Raw genomic sequence first — 23,334 nt, forward strand, 5'->3', positions numbered from 1 at the left:
CAATTACAGCTAGTAGCGTCGAGTCATTAAGATGCAGCAGTTTGTAATTTTTGGGATCTCTTTCATTTTAGCACAAAGTGGGACAAAAGCAGCTTGTGAGTATGCCAGTGAGCTTCCATTATGAATGGGCCTGCAATAAAAAGTTCAGCATTTGCACCACTGCTGCTGCTATGTTGCCAATTTAGCATTTTTCTCATGCAACATATTGAAAAGAGTTAAAAATGAAGCAGTTAAATGAAAAGTGCGATAACAGCGTACCATATATGACAAATGGAGCCTCTCCCAGCTGACATAATGCATGACTCGGCGTTCACCCTGAACAGGACTAACCACTGAACCATATTGTTTAAAACTGCTTAAAAGAGACATTTGCTAACTTGCTTTGAGATGTAAAAGAAACTAAAGGTTGTGGCTCAGATGGTTTATTTGGAAAACTCCCCAGCTAAAAAAAGTGCACAACTGCAACAGCGGTTTTCACCCACCTCTTCCATCATCCAGGTCTTTGGCATTGCGTCCTTTCAGCGCGCGGTTCCAGTTGCTGGTGTAGTCTCGCCCCCTGCCCACCATCCCAAGGCCCTCCTGTCTAGTTTTCTTCATCCAAGGGGGACCGAACCTCCGTCCACTTCTCCGTTTTTCCTTAAACACCCTACTCATGAGGCCAAGTCCCCGAGTGTCCGATGAAGCCCAGCTGCCCATCTCCGAAGCTATAAGAGAGTCTCGGCCTCCTCGGGCTCCGGGACCGTTGTCCCCGACGAAGCCAGCGTGCAAAAAAACGAGGCTCCCGGCGGTCAGGTAGAGGAGGATGAGGGAGAAGAATCGCACAGGTTTCCTGCGGAAGTAGCGCTGTATCTTCAGCAGAGGCTTGGCCATGCTGGCTCTCCCAGCCACTCAGACACACTCGCCCAGTGATGAAAAATCATAAAGATGAAGAGTCAACACCACACACAGCCCCACTGGGCACCAGCTAAAGCAAAGATAAAAGTCAATGAAAAAGTCTTAGACCTGCATGAAGGTCACCCAAAAAATAACATGTCTTTTCCCTTGTGGATAAATCTCCAGTCTCGTAAGGAAGGCTGCTTGCATCTGTGCTGCTCTGCCGGTTGTGAGAATCTCTTTCTGCTCCCACTGACAGACCTGCCCTGACAGCCGGCTCTGGGGCCACGTCCTGAAAGGTGAGTGGCTCCAGGTGAAAGATGATCGCTCAAACGCTGCTTTCACTTCAGTTATCAGCCTACAAAGATGCCACACCAGCACCGCAGTGGCACTTTCTCCCACACTGTGCGGAGGGAAGAGGGTTTTATTTATCAGCTGAGCTGAGATCCTTTCAGCTCTGTGCGGCCGGCTATTCACTGAGATGATCCGGGAGAGAAAGGGCGTGCCTCACCATCTGCAGTGAAGACACACACACACACACACACACACACACACACACACACACACACACACACACACACACACACACAGGGAGAATAAACATACACCTGAGTCAGTTTCATCACATGTGGAGTGGAAGAAAAAACATGTGCAGGTTACAAAAGGATAAAGAAGGCAGATCTAAAACGTCTTGAAAAGCTACAAATCAATCCGAGAAAAGACACAGAAGCCGAACACTAAAGCATTTCCTTTACAATACTGTTGGTCCATGCAGTTCAACTTTGTTATGCAATGCAAGCGATCTTCATTCTTCTGTCAAACTCACAGCAAACAGAAATACCAGATGGAACAAAGACAAGCACAGAAAATTAAATAACAGGATTCAAAGCAATTACGTATCTTGGAAACGACTCTGTTTTTAACCGTTGCGCCAAACAGTCATAAAAAATTAACTCTACAAGCCTCAGAGTGCTTTATTATCTTTAATAAATTAAGCTAAGCAGAAAGGACAGGAAAAAATAAAACAAAGCTCTACCCCGCAGCATTTTCTTTAAGATCTATTGTCTGTGGGAGTTTGTGGGAATTAAAGACATTTGTGTAGATGACAGAAAAAGAGCAAAAAGCATCTTTTAAAGAATGCAGAGGTTAAAAATCTGGAAGATTAAGGGTGGTCATCCATAAAACACATGCTTTCATGATTCTGTTCAAGATTTACTGATTGCTCCATTTTGGTTGTGTGTGTTTCGGGATGGCTGTATCCCGACTTTCCAAACTCTCTGCAGATTCTCTCAAAGGAGTCTCTGTTCTGGGACGAGCCCCAGAGGCTACAGTCGGATGGTGTAACGCAACACTCCTCAAGGTCAGGGAATTTTCCAGAACATTTGAGGGGACACTCACCCATGTGACTCTTCTGTCTGTCTGCCTCAGGACAAATCTGCAGAAGACTTGTCACCTGAAACCTAAATGGCACCGCAGTCCCCCCCACTTCCCCTTCTTCTTTTCCCCTCGGTAGTCTATGAAGACTCTGGGACCCTCAAGGAGAAAAAGATTACATTCATGTGCTTCAGCCTGACACAAAGACGGCCCTCATCCTGTTTGACGTCTCTCAAAACTTTGCCTGGATGTAAGGATGGCTTCCATTACCGATGTCTCTCCGCATCTTGATTATTGTGTATTTTGTTCATTTTTAGGATCAGATCTCTCTTCCACAGATAAAAACACGAGACGTTCTGAGATGTTGCAGCCATGTTCACGTCAGCTTTACGAGGACACAAAAACAAACAATGGAGCTTCAAAAAATGTCCGAAAAATAACATCTTAGAAGTAAATCTCTGATGGCGCCAAGTCGCTGAGTATGAACAAACAAATTCACAAGAGATTTAAGTAACTGTTTGACATTTGGGGGAAATGCATTAATTTCCTTTGTCTGTAACCTAATTAACATCTTTATTGTTTGATCTGTACACAAACAAAAACGCCTGCTTCTGCCTGTTAATTTTTCCATCCCCTAAGAAAACAAGTACGATAATAAACTCTTCCTTTAAACGTGCCTGAAATGTCATCCTTTCATTCCCATGAAACAACCTCTTTTCCACAATAACGCAGTTACACAGTAAGATAATTCCTCAACAGCTGTATAAACACTGTTGAAAAGTGACTCCTGCACTCCAACTCCACATTGTAGCCACAATAATTTATCATTCCTGCGTCAGTGTTTCGCTCCCGGTCGATGGAGAAAAGATATTCCTGGACGACTCGGCGACTGCTAAACAAGCTGGTGTTTGTTTCAAACCGAAAACTGTTTGCCCAGGAGACGCTGAATCATGTCGAAGCCAGGGTTATGCGGTTGAAAATCAAACTGCGTATTACATCATGCTTACGACCCCTACCTCACCGAAGACAAAAACACAAGTCTAATAATTTGCACCGGTCCTTCCTGAGATCAGGCTGCTTGAAGGCCACGGGGGTTTTGAGTGGGGCTGTTACGTTTGCCACAGCTTAAAATCAGCGTTCTCTACTGAATCGTATAGTAAATGGATTTATGAGAGCAAACGGACACGTGTGACATCTAATCACTCTCCCTCTCATGAACACGACAGGACCACACACAAAGGATAATTACTGCTGTTAATAATTCATGGTCCCCCCTCCCCAGTTACCAAAGTGAAACTGAGCTCTACTTGTGGTTAATTTGCAGTAACAAAAGTGTGGATGCATGCTGCAGGTACATGAGTCCCATGTTTAAAAAACAGGCAAGTACACACTTTACTGTGCCTCTAACTCTGCCAGTTCCAGCACAAGTTAATGTTAATATAATATATGTCTGTGTGGATTTTTTTATGGTAAAATATTCAATTTTTCACAGGAAAAGTCAGAGGATCACTATTTAGATGCAAAATCTTTACAAAATGAGTCAGATTATAAATATTTGCTGAGATATTTCAGACAAAAGTGAAGGTCTGACTGACCAAATAACACTGGCTAACCTCCCTGACCCCAAGTATGATCCCACCGTACTTTGCAGCTTAGTTAATCGCAGAGGTGGGACCAAGTCATTGTTTTGCAAGTCTCAAGTAAGTCTCAAGTCTTTATCCTCAAGTCTCAAGTCAAGTCTCAAGTAATGTCAGGCAAGTCAGAGTCGAGTCTCAAGTCACTGGTGTAAAAGTCCGAGTCAAGTCACAAGTCTGAAACTTTGAATTTCAAGTCCTTTCGAGTCTTTAAAAAAAACAAACGAAAAAATAATGTTGCAGTTATGCTAAATGTAAATATTAGACCATGTAATTTTTAAATCTGTGTTTTTCTCAACACATGACAAAATAGTGAACTTAGAAAATATACACAAATTGTGAAATTGCACATCTTTAAAATGCAGCTCAATTAAACCTAGCTCCAAGAATAATTTTCACCGACAGTTCTGAGATAAGCTGCATGTTATTCTTGGATGTGGTTGTAGGACCAGCTTTAAAATCGCATGACAAAAATATCATACACATTAAAAAAAACTGTATCACCAACGTAGCCTGGACAACATTTGCTAGTTAGATGAAGTCAGCTATCTCATCGTAGCATATTTATATGCATATTTATAATCATACGGTTCTTGGAGTGAGTGCACACACTCATGAAGTTTAGTAACTTCAGGTCACTGCAACAAGCCCAGGTACAGTTTACCGACGGATGGGTACAGGACCTTGAAATGCACCGTGTAGAACGAAAGACCATCGTACGTATCATAAGTTTACCAGTCTCACAAATTGTTGTCATAAATACACATTCCTTAACCGTTTATTAATAGGACCTTTGAGCTCAACGGTAATTAATTAGTAGTGGAAATAATTTCTGGTACCCATCACAGAAATGTAGCAGTGACAATAATATTGGATGCTGTAATCGTACTGGGCAATTAGTGATACAAAAAACCTGTTTTATCCTGTGAATAAAAGTATATATTTTTGTCAATGTACCATAATAACAGAAGCGAAACGCAATATTGTGTCAGGACAATTCACTATTTATGCACAATAAATAAAGGAGCACAATTTCTGTTCAGCGCCAGACTTGCTTGTAACCTATATCACCAATTATGTTATGAAAATGACGTATTAACTACTACAAAACACTGACCTTCGTGTAAATGCTTGGAGCAGACTAACATGTGAGCTGGAGTGTTCTGGGACGTTATATTTGATCTTTGAATGGCTGCAATCCAGGCCATCCGTCGCGTCTTTGTTACTTCGGAAACATGAACAATTTCTCTTCAACGACGTAATCCGATAACAACCGATCTCTTTACCCGTCGGCTTCCCGTGGCTGTCATGCGACCGGCTATTGCAGTTAATAATACAACAGCTTCTTGACATTTTTGTGTTTCTTTTTATCGCTGTATAACTGATTTTAATTGAAAGCCTGCGTGCGCTAGTACCGCTTGCCACGAGTTCCCAGAATCCTTTGCGGTTCTACCCGTGAATGACGTCACATTTTCAATCTCTATATAATATGCATGCTAAATTTTATATTTGGGGTAAAATATCAAGTCTTTTCAAGTAAACCGGTTCAAGTCCAATTCAAGTCCCAAGTCATTGGTGTAAAAGTCCAAGTCAAGTCACAAGTCTTAGAACATTTTTTCAAGTCAAGTCTAAAGTCATAAAATTAATGACTCGAGTCTGACTCGAGTCCAAGTCATGTGACTCGAGTCCACACCTCTGGTTAATCGCATCCTTTCTTCTGGGAGAAAATAGGAGAACAGAATTGAATAAAACAGACACACGAAGAAAAAGGAAATGCAGACAGAAAAGAGACAGGAGGAGCTGTGGAGGTCTTTTTTTTTTGCCAGATCACCGATATTACTCCAGTGGAGTGGGCACAAACTCACTGACTGACCATTAATTCACATTCATATTAAATGAGCCAGCAAATATTTAATCAGAGAGGATTTCAGGACGGAAACGTCAAAGTTAATCTTTGGCAAGCAGGCGGACGGCCAGCTTTGCTTTTGGTGCAGGCAAACGCCGCCACAAGTCAATCCATAAATATTCTTCCTATGGGACTCGTTGGGCAAGGAGAGGAATGAGTGTTTCACCTCTACAGTCAAGAAACAGACAACTGTCAACTAGCACGGACAAGTGGTGGCTTCAAACAAGGAGCGATGGGAAGAAATCAGCAATAAAATATCTGTGCTCTACTCTGCCTTTGTTTGCAGGTTGTTAAATGTTGATGCTGATCACCTGAAGTGCACAGATCGGGTTTGAGAGTCTTTTCATCCTCTCAGCTCAGCATCAATTTTCATGTTCCCAATGAAAGATTCAAATATTGTCCATAAACACTTTATTGCTGTAAAATGTACTGAATAAATGCACATTCACAGCTATAAACAAAACACCGCCCACATGCTAAACTGACCATAAGCTGAGCAACCGCCTCTCCACATTGTTAGAATACTTTATGCAGTTAAAGACTCGTAAAAACAACCATGCTGCGACAGAGATGACACCAGCAGGAAAAAGGCTCTATTAGAGTGGTTATGCAATACTTGATTTTGCATAACGGTTCTGATTCAGGACAGGAAGAGAAAAGTTATTTCACACCCAACAAGATGTGATCTTTAGTAGATTTGGTTTTTAGACGTGTTATACTTAGTCATGACAGAGGCAGAAAAAACATCCAGTTATGTTACATGATTCTGCAGATCCTTTCCAGGTCGCCAATTTTCTTTGCTTTCGTTCTTTTCACCAGTTCGTGAAGTGCAAATCAGCTGTACGGAATCAGCTATGATATCCTCCCACAGTTTTTAAATGGGAAAAATACCGGAAAACAAGTGCTTGGTAAAGCGAGGTTGTGTTTAGTCCGCAGTGGGGGGAAATAAAAAGCAAGGACAGTCATTAACAATGCGTTTGCACACGAGGGAAACACACACTGCTGTGATGGAAACTAGCAATATCAACAGTGGCAGGAAGAAAAGGTTATCAGGACTCTGGTGCCAGCATTACTGGGAGGGGAAATCATTTGAGGTTTCTTCTAATGCCCTCTTTGTCCCTGTTTGTACAACTTCGAGTCCCATCCTGTAAAAGAGCCGTTCTGTGGGACGTCTTCTTTCCTTTAGCAGCAGAGGGGGTTAACAATGATAGCGGCAGCAGCCCTGACCCTCCCCTCACCCTGGGGCCCGTCCTTCCGCTCTCCTGGTGTGTTTGGCCTGCCAGTGCACATTAGCTATGACTGTCAAATCACATCAAACTAAAGATCGCATTCCTCCCCCGGTGACATTACTAAGCATGTTTGTTTTTACACGCAGATTCCTCATTCATCCGGCTGCAAAGTTGCCTTATTGCAGGTCTGAATGAAATGTCAAAGCAGAGGAGTTATTGAGAGCTCCTCTTTAGCATAAAGTGTGTAAATGTGTTTATTTCAACATTGGTTTTAGGTGTTTTTCAATGAAAACTTTATGGAAGACATCTGCAGTCTAGAAAAAGATCCATCTCATGTAAAAACTGAGAAAGCTCAAATAAACCACTGCCAAAGTTTTGCTGATCTGCAGAAGAGATTCAAGTGGCTCGCTCAGCACAGATGGCAACTCTTAGGAGCGCATGACCCCTGAAAACTGGAGTGTGAACATGACTGTGTCGAGTAACAACAGGATTATACTGCCAAAGCAGTTTTCTTCCTTTAGCGTTTGGCAAAAGCTGCTGTGGTATGTGCTACAGTTTTGGCTTCCCATCTTGTTGTAAGCCATTTTAATTAAAACTGTGTTTATCTCACTGTGTGTTCACATTAGTGATTGGCTTAATGCCCAATACACTTCATTAGTGGTGGCCACTCACAAGGAAACTCATCAGCAAAGATGCAAGAATCACCGCACGGCGACAAATCCCATGAAGTAAAGCACTCTGCTCACAAACATTTTATTACGAATGGTTCAATTTTAAACTTTCTCCCAAATCCAACAACATAACTAGGAACCATCACATCCAGCAGGCTCCTGACACCTCAAAGTATCACTTAACATATCCTGTGATAAAGTTTCTAAATATAATGCTCCACTATCAGCGCTGCCTTGTAATGCATGCTGCTTATTATTGGCTCGTCTGTCTAGAACCTCTGTATGTCTGGATATTTTTAAAAATGTGAACTATCTGATAAAAGTATGACAGAATTTGAGTACGTGTGATTAAAAGTGTGTTAAAACTGACTTGGGATGATGGCGTGCTTAAAAGCGAATAATGTAAGCTGTTAGATTTCGTGTGTTTAGACTTTTTCAGAATTATCTGTTTAACTTCATTTTAGGTTTGAGCAACAAACCTTCGGACACGCTGTAACATGTAACTTAAACATTGTGATAAAAGCTCTGAAGCTCTGAGTTATAGAAGTTCCATGATGTGCAGCCGATTAGTGTATGAATGTAAACACAGACCGTAAGGTTCAGCAGAGGTTTACGTGACAGAAATAATGATGACACGACGCATATGTTAGCCAAGTTTTAAGAGGATACAAAGTTTACAAGAGGACCAGCACTACCATTTTTATTATTGAGAGCATATTTCAGGCTGACATAATCAGCATGTGTGTAAATAAATGATGATAGCAGATTAATAATCCACAAATATTTGGCTTTCATCCACCAAAGTTCAAGGTCAACTCAATGATTTATTTGTCAAATATTTACAAATATTGTCAACATATGGAATAGCACCATATAGGATTTAAAACTCCGTGAAGCGCTACCTTATCGTGGTGGAGGGGTTTGTGTGTCCCAGGGATCCCAGGGGCTATGTTGTCTGGGGGCTTTTGCCCCTTGGTAGGGTCTCCCATGGCAAATAGGTCCTGGGTGAGGGACCAGACAAACAGTGATTCAGAAGACCCTTATGCCCCGCCCTGGAGCCAGGCCCAAGGCCCGAGGGCGAGCGTCTTGGGCCCAAGGCCCGAGGGCGAGCGTCTTGGGCCTTGGTCCATGGGGCCCGGCCGGGCACAGCCAGAAAAGGGGACATGGGCCCATCCTCCCGCAGGCCCACCACCCGCAGGAGGTGCCGTAGGGGTTCGGGTGCATTGTGTGCCGGGCGGCGGCCAGGAGTGGAGGCCCTGGCGGACTGATTCCCGGCTACCAAGACTGGCAATTGTGACATGGAATGTCACCTCTCTGGTGGGGAAGGAGCCTGAGTTAGTGCGTGACGTTGAGAGGTACCGGCTAGATATAGTCGGGCTCACCTCTACGCATGGCTTGGGCTCTGGAACCAGTCTCCTGGAGAGGGGCTGGACTCTGTCTCAGTCAGGAGTTGCCCCTGGTGAGAGGCGGCGGGCTGGGGTGGGTATTCTAATATCCCCTCGGCTTGCTGCCTGTACGTTGGGGTTCTTCCCGGTGGACAAGAGGGTTTGTTCCCTGGGCCTTAGGTTCGGGGAACGGGTCCTGACTGTCACCTGCGCTTATGCGCCGAGTGGCAGTTCAGAGTACCCAGCCTTCTTAGAGTCCCTGGGTGGGGTGCTGGAAGGTGCTCCACCTGGAGACTCTGTTGTCCTGCTGGGAGACTTCAATGCTCACGTGGGTAACGACAGCAAGACCTGGAGGGGCGTAATTAGGAGGAACGGCCTCCCTGATCTGAACCTGAGCGGTGTTTTGTTATTGGACTTCTGTGCAAATCACAGTTTGGCCATAACAAACACCTTGTTCGAACATAAGAGTGTCCATAAGTGCACGTGGCACCAGGACGCTCTAGGCCGCAGGTCGATGATCGATTTTGTAATCATATCACCAGACGTGCGACCATATGTTCTGGACACTCGGGTAAAGAGAGGGGCTGAGCTGTCAACTGATCACCACCTGGTTGTGAGTTGGATCAGGTGGCGGGGGAGGATGCTGGACAGACCCGGTGCACCTAAACGCGTAGTAATGGTGTGTGACGCTGCTGTATTGAGCTGCGGCTGCAAGATGGTTGGTGCCTGTTGTGGTGGTAACCCCGAACCAAATGGTGGACACCAGAGGTGAGGGGGGCTTATCGGGCTTGGTTAGCCTGTGGGACTTCGGAAAGAGCTGACAGGTACTGACAGGCCAAGTGGAATGCGGCTCGGGCAGAAGCAAAAACTCGGGTGTGGTAGGAGTTCGGAGAGGCCATGGAAAAAGACTTTTGGACTGCCTCGAAGAGATTCTGGCAAACCGTCAGGCGTCTCAGGAGAGGAAAGCGGTGCTCTACCTGCACTGTGTATAGTGCTGGCGGAGCGCTGCTCACTTCGACTGAGAAAACTGTCGAGCAGTGGAAGGAATACTTCGAGGACTTCCTTAATCCCACTGACACGTCTTCCGAGGAGGAAGCAGAGGCTGGGAATGAGAGGGATGACCAGCAAATTTCCGGGGGCGAGGTCACTGAGGCAGTTAAACAGAGGCACCAGAGAGCCCCTGGTGTGGATGAGGTCCGCCCCAAGTTCCTGAAGGCTCTGGACGTTGTAGGGCTGTCCTGGCTGACACGCTTCTACAATGTTGCGTGGAGATCAGGAGCAGTACACGTGGACTGGCAGACCAGGGTGGTGGTCCCCATTTTTAAGAAGGGGGACCGGAGGGTGTGTTCCAACTTCAGGGCCCACGACTCGGCCCCGGATAAAGCGGAAGAGGATGGATGGATGGATTTAAAACATCAAACTGATGATAATGCTCTGCAGAGCTTTTTAGATAGCCTTTGTTTCTTACTGCCACTGTTTGTATTGACAATACACAGGCATGTAGGGAATCATACATGAGGATGTTAAATATCATGTTACTTTCTTGTGATTTTGTTATAATATATATGAATACATGTACAAAGTTCCTGAATAAGTATAATATCTTTGGAAAACAAGATAAACGTGACCAAAAACCTTTACCAAACATGAAGGCTACACATGTATATCTATAGCCACATAAACAAAAAATAATTATACTCAGTATCTCAAGTACATGAAAATGGGTTTGAACAGGACAAATTAACAAAATCCTGCACTGTGCACTTGTTTTTACTGCACCACAAACCTCTTAAAGTAAGTTCAATGAGAACAAATAAAAAAATGAACACATGTAAAATACAATGCAAGTCCTTTAAATGTAAATATTGCCCAGACAGAGAGCTGCCTTGGGGGAGGTTTGTGCTTTCTCTTGTGCTTCTGCATGTTGTTTATTCAGAGAGGTACATTACGACGGAAGTTCAACACTGCCATGCTTTCTCAGGGTTAGCTGGCTTAAAAAAAAATCCAGTTGGCAATAACCAGTGTCACATCTGTGGTTATCAACTGTTTCTGTGTGCTCGCTTAAAAAGGGGTATTTCACACCTCATATGACTCATCTTCCACACAAAATGAGTGCCGCCTACTAAATGGTAAAAAGAATCTACGAAGACTACAAAAAATATAACAGCAACCATGTTGAAGGAAGGCAGGACAGGAATGCTGCAGAAAGCGTAAAATAAGTTTATTTTGAGTTAATATATTTATTCTAACGCTGAAACATTAAAGCTTACGTCCTATAGTGAAATTAATTTTATTGATTCAACAGGTATTGTTGGTGTTCTGACACATATAAAAGTATGAAGGCATTTTCTGCACATTGTCCTGCACATTCCCAGCAAAAAATCGATGCATTAGTATTAACTAGTATTAAAAGAATTGGTGAAAATGTGCCATTTTCAGCAGTTTTTAAAGTGAAACTCCTGACCATTTTTCCATTCATAATCCAACCAAATTGTGGATTTGGATCAGAGTTAGCCACCTGAATGTACAGAATATATATCACTACATCTTAAACCCACAACTGCAAGCACGTAAACATTTGGGGCACTAATCTTAGCACTGACGAAAAGAAAGGAAACGGTAAGCCTGCTAACAAACACGACACACACACACTCACATCTTTTTTTTCTCATCAGAGATAATAATTGTAAAATACGACCTTTGTCAAATCACATCCTGCCCTGGAGAAAACTCAGTCCCGACCACTGCATCACTATGAATCATCTAACTGCTTAATTATTAGTTTATCAGCATAAGTTTACGGAGAGACACTACGACAACAATCATTCATCTTCCCCAAAACAACACTGAGAAGTTAATTATTCAATTCAGGAAAAGAGCGTCTGCTTGATATTTCAACATGTACGTGACATTTCTTTTTCTTTGCCAATGTTGAAACAAGCAGTCGCTGTATTCCTTCGTGTTGTTACCTGGCCCGGTTAGTTAACCTCCCCCAAAAGCCAGTGGTAATTATGAACAGCATTACATTTGTTATTGGAGAGAGCTGAATGCACCAATGAGAGGAAAACATTTTAAGAACAACCCCCCCAAAAGCTTAAAAATTAAGCCCAGGATGGCAGGGAAAAGGCATCATTGTAATCCTGATAAAACTCCAGGTCCATTAAGCTCAGTGGTGACTTTTACTCAGAAAAAGAAGAGGTAAATTAAAGGGTCTAAAAATAATGTAATCCTCTCCTTTGACTAGCCCACAGTAGCATTAAGCTGCAGAGCTTTAATAGAGTCACTGATGATCATGAACATTTCCACCAGAGCAGAGTGATAAGCAACTTATACAGTGAAAGCAAAGTGGAAGTGATAGAATAATAGCTCTATTGTGACTGCGGACACGAAGCAGCAGAGTTCAATTAGGAACGAGCAAAAAGCCAAAATCCGGATTAGCACAAAATTTTCTGTATATTTAAAAGAATGGAGAAAATAATGAAATAAGAAAAAGTAAGTTGTTTGACTCTATTTCGGGAGAGAACAGCTGGAAATGTTTTTGATGCCAACCGAATGACAGTTCTGGTATTAATGTGTCAGCAAGCTCCTAACAGAGATAAACATCCCAGATGCCTGCTGTGTGACTTTCTGACTCACCCTCGCTAGCTGCAGCACCCAGATCCCAGTTGGCCACATAGACGGGCATTTGAGAAACAATCACTTGAATTGGTTCTCTTTAATGGCTTCATAAAAGAAGTAATTATTCTGCAGCGGGAAGGCGCTGTCAATGGGAGATCAAATGATGTCTTCCACTATCCAACCTTAACAAAGCTCCTCATTCAGGACCTTACAGGGTATCTGTAGCTTTTTCTCAAAAAAGGAAAAGAGCTTGGTTTTTTGTTTTTTTTGCCCCACTTCTCTTCTCGCACCTTCTCTAAGCACACAGGATCTCTGCTTTAATTAAAAGTGAATTCTCAAAGCTCAGCTCTGCTGTGAATCTCAGCGCTCTCTGCTTCAATACGCTTAAGGAGGGGATTGCGGAGGGTTTTCAGTAAATGTTTAGTTGGTGAGGAGGAAGAAGAGGAGGAGGAGGAGGAGGAGGAGTGTTGGAGGTAAGGAGGGGAAAAGTCGTGTGGAAAAATGGAACGTTTCAACAGTCAACAATTAATCTAAAAGCACAAGACTCATTCACTAGAGAAAATGTAGTCATTTATTAAGAGAGAACAAGGCAAGAGCTTAGACTTTAGAAAAGTGCAGTGCTGCAGCACTCATGAACGTGCATTTGCCTGATCTGTATTTGGTATCACTCATTATCAAACATATTAATATTTATGGGAAGCTGTTTACTATTTGTGAGCTGGATTTTTGAGTACTCTTCATTTAGTGCCCACTGTTACCATCATTGTTTGTGGGAAACATATTAGCATGGCTGAAGCTCTACTCCACTTATTGGATCTGCTCCATTTATTGTTATTATTTATGACAATAAATCACTTTTTTGAGGGCCTAAACATGTTTGAAAACTCACGGGTTTTGCACGCGCATCACAAATAAGGATTCAATATTTTAAGGATCTCAGCACCCTCGGCACATACTCTGGCCTACATGAATGAAATTTGTTGCACATTAGATTTCCACTGTGGGATCAACACATGACATACGGCAAGACATACAGTGTAACTACTGAATGCTCAGTAATGCCACCTAGTGGGCACAGGAAGTGATAAGTAACAAGTTTACGCAACAGCCAGTTAGATTCCAGGACACATGGCTATACTGTTGATGTCCTTAATCAAGATTCCGACTTCCACTTGAAAGCATGAAATGCGCCATCGATATGGATAAAAGAGTGAGGACCACGTCATCTCTGCTCAAAGCTTTAATTCTTTTTTGTTTGGGAAAATTATACTTTGAGGGGAAATGAGCATAAATAATCTGCTAAATTGTATTCTCTGCTTAGTGCCAGACAACAACACTAGCATCACTCAGGAGTGTGAAAAACAAGGCCAGGGGACCAGAATAAGCCTGGCAAAGACCCCAATCCGGCCCACTGGTAACCTTTGGAAAATGTGATGAAGGGCATCATTTCCTGCTAAACAATTACAATTAAAAAGCATGAAAGTTCCTGTTATTTTCACTATCTACCATAGAAATTATAGAAATAAAGTGGGCCCACAAAGGGGAAAAAAGGAGATTTTCTGGGCAATGAGCTGCCAGAACTTTTTCTGTAATTTTACAAATTTATTTATTTGTGCTGCATTTACTACATAACCATTTTTTATTTTATTTTTTATTCTTCTTTGTCTTATATTAAATGGGATTAAATATGTAATTAAACATGTGACACACTGACAGAAATGTGGGTTTTACTGGTTCGGCCCACTTAAGGTCAAAGTGGGGTTTATGTGGTCCACTGAGTTCTAACATAAAAGGTTTAGAGGCCTTCGTTACTTATTTATCAAAATAAAATGTTGTGTTAGTGTTAGCACTGCACTCGTCCATGATGCACATAATCCACCGTCTTTGCCAAGACAGTTGATCAAACACAATTCGGTTTTCTGCTATTCCCTCTTGCTGAGTGAAACGGCAGTGCTAGAGCTCATCTCTGATTTAAAGACCACTTAATGTAGAAACAACAAAGGGGACTTACTTAGAATCGGCTTAGCAGTTTAGTTGTATCTCGCAAAAAAAGACCTCTACATAAGTCATTGGGAGGAGGTCAGAAAGAGTGGAGGGTGTATAAAATGCGGGGTTTCAGAAGAGATGAGAGCTCTGGATCCTCAGTCCCACATGTTTTTGGCAGCAATTAGTTATAGCATATAAATGGACTACCAAAAACAGAGCTGGAAGAACAGTGACTATTGGATTTGCATTCACCAAGCGGACAGAATAAAACAACTGCCAACGCAAGCTTGTGGTTATCTAAGCTCGTGTGCATCTAAGCATATGCTCGCCATCGTGTTTTCCGTGCCGGCTTGGGTTGGCCAGGAGATGTTTTTACATGTTATTGCCCACGAGTGACCACAAAAAAATGAAAGAGATTTGACAGATGAGGAAAAAAAGCTGAATTATCCCTTTACAAGTGCAAATATGCATAATTCAATTTTTTTTTTTAGCAGAATCACTACTGCAGATCAGAGGTTTGACCGCTTTTCGTGCTAAAAACACCAAAAGGAAGCATCTTTCGTTTGTAATGATCCGAACTGCATCCTCTCGTACTCATGGAGTACGGCTTAACTTATTCCCTGAGGAAGATGTTGACACAACTGTCCTTGTGTATCACACAGCTCCTTCTGGACCGCTAGGCAGAGTAAGAACAGAAAAACAGTCGAGTGCTTGGTGGTGCAGCAGGAGGGGAGACAGACCCTCCACTGTATGACACGCATTCAAGCTCCCATGTCAACGAGCAGCCACTCTGCTGAAGTGTCTTTAAGCAAAGAGCTGGATCCTCCAGCACTGTTGTTCTGCAGCTCTTCACTCTCACCTCCCACAGCAAGGGGAAAATGAAAGGAACACTGTTGTTATTGTTACGCAAATACAATGAACAATAGAGCAGACAGGAAATACTCGTTAAACGAAACAATCATTAACGTGGGTTTCAAACGCTCTGAAGACACTTTTGTTTTTACGCCATAGGTATTAACAAAATCTCACTTCCTGTATTCTGAAGTCTTTTCTGGTTCCTGTGAGGAATCACAGTGGTCTAAACCCTACGCAGCTGAAACTGTTGTCACCTAAAGAAATCATTTCAAATTTATTGATTAGATTTTTTTTTTTAAATAAATTAAGACTTTGACGTTTGAGTACTACATATGTCTGGAACAGTCCCAACATGATTAAAGAGGTTACTCAGCAAGCTGTGTGGACTATAAAAGGTGATCCTGTCCATGGCACCACATGCTGGGATGACTTCAGCAGATATAAAATCTTGAAACTACAAGCTGCTGTCTCAGCATGAAGCTCAACAAACAACAGGATTCTGTAAAAGACTCGGGTATGTGGTATTTTTCCACTTCATTCTGTCACTTTATGTGCTTTTTAGATTTAAAGAAAATTCTCATTCTCTTCGGCGCGAGCAAAAACTACACCAGCATGTCTGTTGCCTAACATTTCAATGCATGTAAAACGTCCCTCATTCCTATTTCTCCAAGTATCATTACACAAATTATATATGATGAATGTGATATTATTGCATTGTTATTTGCTACATTTCACCCTTCCATCTGATTAATGTAGAAGCTAATCTGCAGTGTCTGCAGAAATACATTATATTGCATTTGTTAATAATATACTTTATCTATGAAATCTGAACCTAAATAGGTGCCAGTTAGTAAAGTAAAAAGTGTGACATTTTCTGGGAAATATATGGCGGAGGAGAAGCAAATAAATGCAAAACGTACCTCAAAATCTTTTGTAAGCACTCAGCTGGAGTCCACTACATAAAAGCATACGTTTTCCCAGAAAGCAGATGAAATGATCCGTTTTGCAATTCTAAAAAGTTAAACAGCAAACATCTTGAGCTAAGTTCCTTATGAGATTGCAGTGACAGTTGAGTAGTTATATATGTTGAAATAAACCACGAAAAAAACATCAATGTTTTCAATTTACAGTGTTTGCACAGACCGCTGCCCCAGCAGAGCAGAAGCTTATGCAGCCAAAGCATATGTTTTGAATCATGACTGAAAATTATTTTCTCACTTCACTGGAGAAATGTTCTCCTGCCGCTAGTATTGCAGAAGTCTATATTGCATTTACCACCTACACAAACAACCCACAGCAGAATCTCAAGTAACTGACACCCATACTGGTGGAGTGTCAAAACAGCAACTTATCTGCACTGAACATAACAGCAGCCTCGTACCGACTGACTTTATTTTACTTTACAAAAAAGATAATGAAAGGATAGCATGACAACAGTCTGCTCATCTGTCGTGGAGCGCTGTTGTACACAAGCTGTTTAGCAGTTTTTGATGAGCTGTTCGGTGTGAACAATTATGCAGGGCAGTGGTCTGGATGCATTCATTGGAGGAACATGAAGAGCGTACATATAATAGGATGCTCTGTAAGCACGCCTCGCAAAATGTGTAGTGAACCGCGCGCCTCATCAGCATCGCGCAAATCTCCGTGCAAAAGGTCGAGCAGCACCAGAGGCCTACTGTCAACATATCTTTTCCAATTAGATATGAAGATTGTTAGAGGCCTCGCTGCTTTTACGTTCTATTTTTATTCAAATGATGGTGTTGTTGATAAGTTGCTGATGTTCTGATGTCCTCGCTGTTGGTCCCGTCAGTTCAATATTCCCATGACTGAACACTGATAATAACCACAGCGATAATGTGCATGTCAAATTCACACGTATTTTAAGACTGGGGGGAACTAAGTGGGTTTTGTGTAGGAGTATGTTAAGATATGCACTTCCTTTACTTAAGAACTTTTCATTAGTTTCTTTTTCTTTAATGTAATTTGGCAGAATATCGAACAGAATTTAGGACAAGGACTATCTGCCTTCTCTAAATTCTGCTTTGTTTTGAAAATCAAATCCTTTGAAGAAAAGGAAGAGAAAGAGAAAGCTTAAACTTTGTGTGTGCATGTCTGTGTCTGTGTGTGGTAATGCAGTGTTGTGCCACACTATTGTGATGTGCAACAAAATTACCATAACATAAATTATTTAAATTTTAAGGTGACAACTTGGTAATTATGTGAAGATTTAGGTTGAGGTCAGGTTCACAGGAGTTGAGGTTTATTCGTTTTGCTAAATTGGCAGCAGGGATTTAAGAGTCTGCTGTCTCCCCAACACGCATATTTTTATATTTCCAATTATAAATCTTTGCTTCAGCTAAGAATGTTAATGTAAGTCACAAAACAATGCTTTCACAATAATCTGCTCACGATAATCAAAATACGGTGATTCTTCTACGGTGCATATCTGGTATAAGCCACGAGAAATAACTCCAAGGAACCAAAAATAAATTATGCAGGAATTTGTTTTGCATGCTTGCAAAACTGATTTTTGGCAAGAAAAAGCATTGTTGATGCTTTGTCCCACTTTGAGTTTTCATATCTTACTTCAGCATTAACCCAAAGAATATATGTAATGCAATAACGGGATTTGTCTTTAGAAAACCATGAAGAAAATAAATAAGTACAAAGTGCAAAATTGAAAACAAACCAAGTCAAAATCAGGTCTCCTGGTTTCTAAATAACAGAAACAGAAACTAACACAATGGAAACCAAACTAAGTAAAGCTGAAAAAGAATCCATCTGACTTAAATCTGCAGATATCTTGGTTTTGCTGCATACTGACAAAATGCCAAACACTGTTTGGCCGGAAAGGAGTGGCCTGGGAAATAAAAAGAAGACCACTTCCTGTGGATACTGTAATTATGAATCTTCACATATCCCTCAAACAAAAATATGGAAAAAAATGTTTATAAAAAACCAAAATATAATGATAAAAGATGTATGTGTTTCAAATAAATAGATTCAAAGTAAGCAAGTTATGCATGATAATACTGGACAAACAGAGGAAAAAATAAAAGGACGCTTGTATGGCACCTTTGGAAGTTTGAGAAATGCTGAGCTAGGGCTGAACGATATATCGCATTTGCGATAATATCGCGACATGATCAAGTGCAATTTTCTAACCGCAAAGGCTGCGATTATACTGCGATTATATTATACAATTCATGGGCTGCATCCTCCTGAGGCCGCATTTGTAGACCGATTACGTCACAGCGACGCGCCGAAGGCTGTCCAAATTACTACCATATCCCAGAATTCATAGCGCGGCCCAGCCAAACTCCAGTTTCCAGCAATGGCGGCCGCTACTAAGTTTTAAAATTACTCATACTAATCTTTCTGGGTCACAAAATAAACTTTTAACATATTTTCAGGCGAGAAAGTAGTTGTGTAAACATCAAATATCTGCTCGGTTTATCAAGATATCCCATATTTGCAAAAGTGCTTCGACGTTTTCAGAGGCGTCTGCTACCCACCAGCTCGACAGCTAGCCGGGAGCTCGAGGGTTACTGATGCGGCCGAGAACGGCACAACTCCCGGCACATCATTTTCAGATCACCGCGGAGTTTCGCTGCTCGGGTTAAACGTAATATATAAGTCACTTAGACAACCTAAAAATGTTATTGTTGGGCTTTTTTCAGTGTTTTGTTTGTTCGTGAGTAAATCGGTTTGGCTGAGATTAAAGTTATTAGATTAGATAAAATAAAACTATTAATCCCCCGGGTGGGTTCCTCCTTGGTTTTCACACAGCTGACTAAACGTCAAACAGAAAACTTATTAAACAGAAGTATGAGACAGTCGAGAATTTACACCAGTGTCTGGTTATATTTTAGATAGCAAGAAGCAGACGGCCGAGTTTATTAAACTCCACCGAGACAGCGGTGACGCTAATCAGAAGGCTAGACCGTCCAATTTCACGCCTTTAAATTTTAAAGGCGTGTTTGTGTGTGTGTTTATACAATTGCTATTATGTTTGCACTTTATGTGTAATGTTACTGACTGCAGAGATCAGTAAGATGTGTGTATTTTTTATTTATTAGTTTTATTTATTTAATATTATTTTTTAATTGAATGACTGTCTAGTAGTTCACAGATGTCGAAAAACTGAGTGTGGTAAAGCCACTGATTTTGTTTATGTATATTTCTGCAATCTGCACATTGTACTGACTTTCATTTTAATGTTTACACCAGGGTTCCTTGTCAGCACTTTATGCTCAGATGTTTGTAAGCTAAAAATAAACTATTGTGTATGTTCAAATATACTGTTGTGATTGAAGAGGTTAAATAAAAATGTCAGTCATCAATTCATGCATCACCTCATGTCATCATAACAGAGGTCTGTCTTCCAGGAAAGAACAGTTTAAAATTAATGTAATATAGTATTGGCCATACTATATGATGTATTGCTTGTCTTTGTTTAATAATACAGAAGACAAATACCTTAAAAAATAATCGCATATCGCATCGCAATCGCAATATTGGGGCAAAAAATCGCAATTAGATTATTTTCCATAATCGTTCAGCCCTAATGCTGACGCAGTGGTGCAGGGTTGTATTGTTCTGATAACAAGATGCACTGTGTATTATTGAAAGTGACAGAGCATTTCAGGGCAGTGGTTTCCTATTGCATTGTTATGTAAGTGTTGTTTGAGACTAATAAAAAAGATAGAAGCTGGTATCTCCCATGCACACAGCCCTTCTGCTTCGAGGGTTGAAACAGAAGCAGGTTCATTTAAAATGAGGTTGGTAGGGGCTCGTCAGACCCATCTTCTCCCGCTGTCTCATGAATTTCACTCTGACCAGTATATCTTAGAGATTCTTGTTTTTCCCAATGGCTTATGCTACAGTAGACGTAGAAATGGCTACAGTATCTGGGGATTTCTGACAGCTGCTTGCTTTGGGCTCGCAGAAAGGAGCGTGCCTCAGTGCTGCAGCCTGTATGAATAAAATATGATGTGCACATAGAGTAGTGCTTCACTGTTGCTCTGATGCAACATGGAACAACATCTCTAAAGCAAAGGAAGAGAGAAGAGAGCTGCCTGTGTTTACAACTGAGTATGTGAGATACAGAAACGGAAGTCTATGAAGCAACTGCGTGACGACAGTGAGGTGCTCAGTAATTTTCCCAAGGAAATTCTCACATTTCAAACATGCAGTTGCATTTATTTAAATTCTCAGTTCACCTGGGCCCCAAATACACATTTACTCACTTCCTTCTTCTTCTTGTGGTGCAAAGAGCTTTGGTTTTTATCTCCACCTCCCTAAGGGACTGTGCATTAGAAGAAATAAATCCACTGAAGTCTGCGGACTAAGCTGTGAACACAGCAAAAACAAAACAAACACAAAAAACACAGAGGCGAAGATTTATCATGGAGCACTTTGGATTATGAATTCTTTAAGGTCTGGAATAAACAGAGAGCGATTAGCCCCTCTAAAAGGCCCTGTAGTTAATCCAGGAGAGTGCTGAACATTCGAGCAGTCATTTCCAGGCTGGGTTACTTCTCATGGTTTCTGCATTTACTGCTCTGCATGTGGGAAATGTTGTGGAGATGATATCTCTAAAAGAATAGACGTGATAATGCATTCATACTGTGTTAGGTCAAAAACAAATAAACAAGAGACTGCAGGAACTGATTAGAGCCTGATCTGTAGCATATTTAAGTAGTAATTGTTCAGATGACACAACAGAATTCCCATATGCTGCAAACTACTTAGCATGCAAGCAGAGAAGTCTAAATAAACAGCTGAAAGTTGTGGATAAATAGCTGAAGTGTCACCGTATGAAAGGAGAGCTTCTTGAACAATTCCAGGATGTTTTGTGTGGATTCACGAGGGCAAGTGTTTTCTTAACGAAATAACACAGAATAACTGCATAAAGTAATTTCTTCAAGAGGCCGGGAACCACTAGAGTCGAGAGCCTGACACTGAAAATAATGTGTTTTGAGCCGAGTCTGAGTGCAGCCAGATCGCGTTTAAGTTGCCAGTTGACTGAGGAGAGGGGCTGAACTGGGAGTCGGTGAGGCACCGAGTGAAAACTCGAGCTGAGTCATCCTACCACCCCCGAGCAACCTGGGAAACATCTGCACCATCACCGAGAGAGGGGAGGTGATGAGGGTTGACATGGCGTGGCGATGGGCTCGTGCTTGACCAGGCGTGGTGCAGTCACTGCGTGTGATAGCTCCCAACATCTCATCCAACCTGAGCAGCATTACTGACAGATGGAGAACATTAGCACAGAGGAGGAGTTCATGTGTGCGCGCTCTGCTCACTGCCAGATTCAGAAAAGTAGCCGATAAGGGGATAGACTTAGCCGCTTATCCTGCTTGCTGCTGGAAATTAATGGAACAACATGTAAGGCTGAGTGTAAGAATAATAAGCCCCTACTTTAGGCGTGCCGTGTATAAATAGGCGCAGCTTGGTTACCGATGCACATCTTTCAGATGAAATCCCAGGAAATGCAATTACTGAGCAAACAACTGTGGTAAAAAAAAGTGCAAGTATTTACCCTTTAATGACACACTCCCAACAGGAAATGAGTGAAAGTAGTTTATCCATTTAAAAACCCGAGTATCCTGTTATTTCACGGGCAGATGAGTGGTTTGGGGAGGAACAAAATGATGCACATTTTGATTTGCCCAAGTAGTTCATTTTACAGCAACCTGACAAATTTCTCTAGCAAGTGTGACGGCCCAATTAGGGAGCAGCATGCTGAAAGGAGATCTGAAGCCAGCGCTGACACTGACTGCACAAGTTGACAGACCTGGAGGGGGCTCCACTCCTTCAGATTCTTTATCACACCGGGGCTCCTGCTGCTGTGCTGCAGTATTGTTGGGACAGGGTTTATCAAAATCTTCTGACATCCTCTTTAAAGCAAAAGCATGTCTAATTCTTTACGGTGCAGTCTGGAAGTTGATGGATGTGTTTTTACAGACTGACTAACACTGCTTGGAGTTATGTTCCCAATGCTGAGAGAGCACCACAGGGCTGGAACATGGAAGGAACATCTTCTTTATTGACCTAATAAAACTAATCAAAGAATCCCAGTGTTTTGCTGTCATTAAATTATACTTTGTAGCCAATATCTTTAACGACACTGTAAACAAATTACGTCTTGTTATCGCAACTCCCACATTACTCAGCTTCCTTAATCGGACTATAAATAACTTTTATGTGGAAAAACTCATTTAGGACTATAAAAGGCAGCTTTTTGGTTAAGGTCAAGAACATTACCCAGAGACTTGCACGCAGGCATGCGGTCAGACAGTCTTGGTCTCCGGTTCCTAAAAGCGGAGTTAGTAAACTACATTTTTTTTCCCCCATTTAAAGCCTCTCCTGTTGCCAGATTGGACTTCTGTTGGGGCAGCAGGTATAAAACACAGAGCCCAGCAGTTTAACACCAACAAAAGGCTTCTTGTGAAGCAGGGATCGAGTTGAAGAAAGAACAAGGAGGTCTGCTACTCAAGGTGAACAATTACAGTAGTGATGTACTAATCCCGCCGACAGGCAGAGTCTCAAGGTCAGCTGTAGACCACAGAAAATGTGTCTTTTAAAGTCACCTTTTTCTCCTTATCGTCTGCTCCTTATCTTTTTCCATTTTACCCAATTTACACTCTATTTACCCTCCCTCTCAAACACCTACAACATCACGCCGTCTGACTAGACGTTAGCAATCAGACAACTGCGAGGCAGCCTGATGGCACAGAGAACAAACAAGGAGCTCGAGACCCTGACACAACAGTAAATGTTTTGATAGTTCCAGTTCAA

The 23,334-nt window shown here is 41.8% G+C and overlaps 1 protein-coding gene across 2 annotated transcripts in view; it reads right to left on the minus strand.

Moving 5' to 3' along the window:
• wscd2 (WSC domain sialate O sulfotransferase 2) overlaps positions 1-23,334 on the minus strand; it is a 44,269-nt gene that overhangs the window by 17,317 nt on the left and 3,618 nt on the right. The window contains exons 1-2 of one of the 2 annotated variants that reach the window (XM_086314304.1): positions 16,452-16,520; positions 483-1,387 (exon numbers count right to left, since the gene is read on the minus strand). In XM_086314304.1, the coding sequence (XP_086170430.1) occupies positions 483-870 (388 nt within the window). In that variant the 5' untranslated portion in view covers positions 871-1,387; positions 16,452-16,520. Of the gene's footprint in view, positions 1-482; positions 1,388-16,451; positions 16,521-23,334 lie in introns of those variants that run through there. The other variant, XM_086314303.1, reaches the window with a different exon arrangement.

Source organism: Aulonocara sp. 'chitande type north' Nkhata Bay, linkage group LG12, assembly GCF_057382095.1.
Source record: "Aulonocara sp. 'chitande type north' Nkhata Bay isolate Kocher_YH1m ecotype deep benthic linkage group LG12, A_spYH_male_GT1.1, whole genome shotgun sequence".
NCBI classification, from domain to species: Eukaryota; Metazoa; Chordata; class Actinopteri; order Cichliformes; family Cichlidae; genus Aulonocara; species Aulonocara sp. 'chitande type north' Nkhata Bay.